General features: G+C 41.7%; 1 protein-coding gene across 10 annotated transcripts in view; it reads left to right on the top strand.

The window, feature by feature from the left end:
* chl1a (cell adhesion molecule L1-like a) overlaps positions 1-413 on the top strand; it is a 69,480-nt gene extending 69,067 nt beyond the window's left edge. For 9 of the 10 annotated variants that reach the window (XM_031566947.2, XM_031566955.2, XM_031566950.2 and 6 more), the window contains one exon: positions 89-413. In XM_031566947.2, coding sequence (XP_031422807.1) covers positions 89-293 — 205 coding nt within the window. In that variant the 3' untranslated portion in view covers positions 294-413. The remainder of the gene's footprint in view (positions 1-88) is intronic. The other variant, XM_031566953.2, reaches the window with a different exon arrangement.
* Positions 414-3,473: the final 3,060 nt, after the last annotated feature.

Genomic DNA, 3,473 nt, shown 5'->3' with positions numbered 1-3,473 from the left:
AGTGTGTTTTGACCAATCTTGCTGACATTGGTCTGAAGCCCTCTTTCTGCTCTGTGTCTGTGTGTGTGTTTGTGTGTGTCTTTGACAGTGACAATGACGAGAAGCCCTTGAAGGGAAGCCTGCATTCGTTGGAAAGGTTGGCGACGGGGGAAGATGACAGCTGTGAAAGTGTAGTGGACTACGAGGACGAGGAAGAACAGTTCAACGAGGACGGCTCATTTATCGGGGAGTACTCAGGACGCAGGCGCAGGGCGTCCGTCGAGATGAACGGACCCTCTTCCTCCGTAGCATGAGCCGCCATTGGACTTGTGCCTCTTTTTCATGCAGACTCTGAACAAAATACTTTTCTAATGTTGTTACTTTATCTTAGTTTGGATCTCTTTCAATAGATAAAGTCCTCCAACAGCCCTGAAGCTGGTTCATGGCTCCAGCATATTTGTGGAATTCCTTTGTGTGTGTGTGTGTGTGTGTGTGTGTGTGTGTGTGTGTGTGTGTGTATGACTGGCAGTCATCTTGTTAGTTTTTCTTTTAAATCACATGATTTTATTACACATATTTTTATTTATTTTTTCAGGTGTAATTACCATAGTGATTATATGAACAGGATATGTTTTAGGGCTGTTTTGTAAACATATGAGAACCGCCTCAGCAGGACCATGATGCAGGGCAAAGGATCATGGGAAAGCCTGACTCAGCACAATTGACCGCGCATATCTATTCATCTGATGGAAGAATAGGCCTGTGGTCATTTTGTCCATTTGGTCATGTGGACCATAGAACCAACTCCGTGGTAATTCGGTTGGACCAAACTATAAAATGTCTGTTCAGTTTGGACGTTATCTTTCAGTAAAGACACCTAAAGGTCTTTGTCTTTGACACAAGCGTTATCCAGTTGAATTTTTGGCCTAACCACTCAATTTCAATGGTGTGTGTTGTTTTTATTTTACTCCACATCATATGTCTACTCTATATGTGATTGTTAGCTGGTCTCTGTTGTAGATGACAGCCATGTCTTTAGTTTTGCCAGCTAAACAAGCTTCCTTGCAGTTGCACTTAATATGTACATACTGTACAGAAGAATGTTTTACGCATTTCTATGATCTGGACATTTTATGTTCCTTTGAAATGTTTAAAAAATATTGTACTAAGGACTCAGGATAAGTTTGCAGTTAGAATGTCACACAAAGTATTTCCTAGTATGTTACGAAAAAATTGCAATGTTTGTGTGCACCATTTGAAACCCTTGATTAAAAATGTTGTGGCTGTGGCAGGGGACAGCTATTTTTGATAGTGTATTAAAATGTGCGAAATGAGCGCTGAAGTATTGTTCTGTTGCAGGATCAACTGGTAAAAGATGATGATGATGAGAGGAGTGCTAATGGGTTTGGAGGACAGCATCTACCTTGTATCTGATATACGCCACTGGTGCACTGTGTGCCCATATTTGTTTATTTTCTGTGCCACACTTCTGCAGTGTTCTTTCAGTTCACACAATAGATGGAACATTACCCGAGAGTTCTTATGAGATACATTCCGTTTGTTTGTTTGTTTGTTTGTTTAGATTGTTTGTTTTGAGGGGATGTTGTTTCGGTTTAATGTCACGTATGATTTGATCATATCACCACATAGGCCTGCATTATATTGCGTCAGAATTTTTGTTATTCAAACTTTAAATGTGTTGTATAATGGTTATTCAATAAAGCTATGATAACTGGACATGTTGCTAAGCACCATATATTTGCCAGGCACACTACCCCGCTGCATGTGTTCATGTGGTGGATGGCGCAGTTTCCTTGCTTTATGATAAAGATGGAAAGAGATAGAGAAGGGAAAAGAGGAGGCGTTTATCCGTGCCGACAGATTATATGTTCAATGTTACCGTTAACATTGTTGTATCTGAGAGTTCAACCTTATGTTGAACCTGAGGTACAATGAGAGGTGACAGAACTGACTCTTCCTGTCACAACTTCCATACTGTTCCATCTCTACCCTTTTCATAATGATTCTGGAACATTCTTGTGTTCCTGGGGCGGGTGGAGTTGAGGGCGTAGAGACATCCATCAGCATGAGTGTCATATCATCTCTCCGAAGCTTTTGATCAGAAGTGTGTTGGTTGACGTAGCACTAGCTGCCCCCACACTCTCTGGCTTCTTACTGGAGAATTACTGGGAACCTCAGCAGAAGTGGGGGGAAAAAATTGCCCAATGTCTTCCAGGGCAAAGTTAGACGGATGTGTAGAAAACAGTCAGTGAGATATTTTCCTTTAGTTCAGATGTTGGTTAGGTCGGTGTCTGAACAGAACAGAACAACTGTGTAGACCGCAAATATGTTTGATTCTTTGGAGATTTCAGTATGAATGAACTAAATTATAATAAAATAAAGACAAAAGAAAATATAAGAAAAAAAGGTGAGTGCTATTTCTGTTGACTTAGATTTGTTTTGGGACACATTGAGTCTGTGGAGGACTGAGTTCAACTCCGCTTTGAATGCATTTGAAGGCCCGTGTAGATGACTGTCCTTGTATCTGACATTTAAAGCGTCAAAAAAGAGTCTTTTTCATTAAACAAGAATTCATATTTGGATTTAAAAATGTATGCTCTGGGTATTATCTATGCATGCTCAGGACCTCTGGGTTCATCGTGTTCTCATACATATATTGAAAACCAATAAGCATCCTATTGTGTTCTTCCATATTTAGCGCATTCCTCTGCACATTGACAAGACAAGACAAGTAACGCTAGGAGACACACACTCAAATGCTGCTCGCCCCCTTTTGTGTCAGAGGTTGTCATGGTAACGGCTGCCTGGAAAAGGAGCATGGCAATGGAACTATGACACAGTTGTGGATGTTGCCATGGCTCCTCCTGTTGATGCTGCTACGGTCAGGGGTCAACAAGGGTCAACAACAGGAAAAGTCTAACTCAATACGCTCCCAGCATTCCAAGGCCTTCAACAGAGATCTCTTTACATGAATAAGAACCGCTAGAAACATGCACACGTAGAAAGTAATGTGTGTGTGTGTGTGTGTGTGTGTGCGCGCACACGCGTGCGTTTGTGTGTGCATTTGCCCGTGTAAACTCGAAAGCACAAGCTATAAATCACAAAGGAGGACCCTGTTTACCAAAATGAAATGTGGGGAGACAAGTCTTTGCACTCAGTGTCCAGCCTCTGTAATCTCCTTCCTCTGGGTGTTCTCCATCTGATATGGCTCCTCCAACACGGATATTTCACACACACACACGTCCGTCTACCCCTAAAGCTCCTTAAGATTAAATAGGCATCCCACTGTAATGAGACGATACTTGGGGCAGTGCACTTGAAACCCATCCAATGGCTTCTGCCGAGATAAAGGTCACTCGGAGAGATAATCCCGGCATTGTGCTAGATTATGCCTTTATCCATTTTAAAATTGCTTTCTCTGCAGAGCGGTAAAACCACTACACAACAACAAAAGATAATTCTTCCTAAAGCCT

Source organism: Clupea harengus, chromosome 4 (assembly GCF_900700415.2).
Source record: "Clupea harengus chromosome 4, Ch_v2.0.2, whole genome shotgun sequence".
NCBI lineage: Eukaryota > Metazoa > Chordata > Actinopteri > Clupeiformes > Clupeidae > Clupea > Clupea harengus.
Note: the sequence above shows the minus strand (reverse complement) of the source record. Positions and strands in the feature narration are given on the sequence as shown.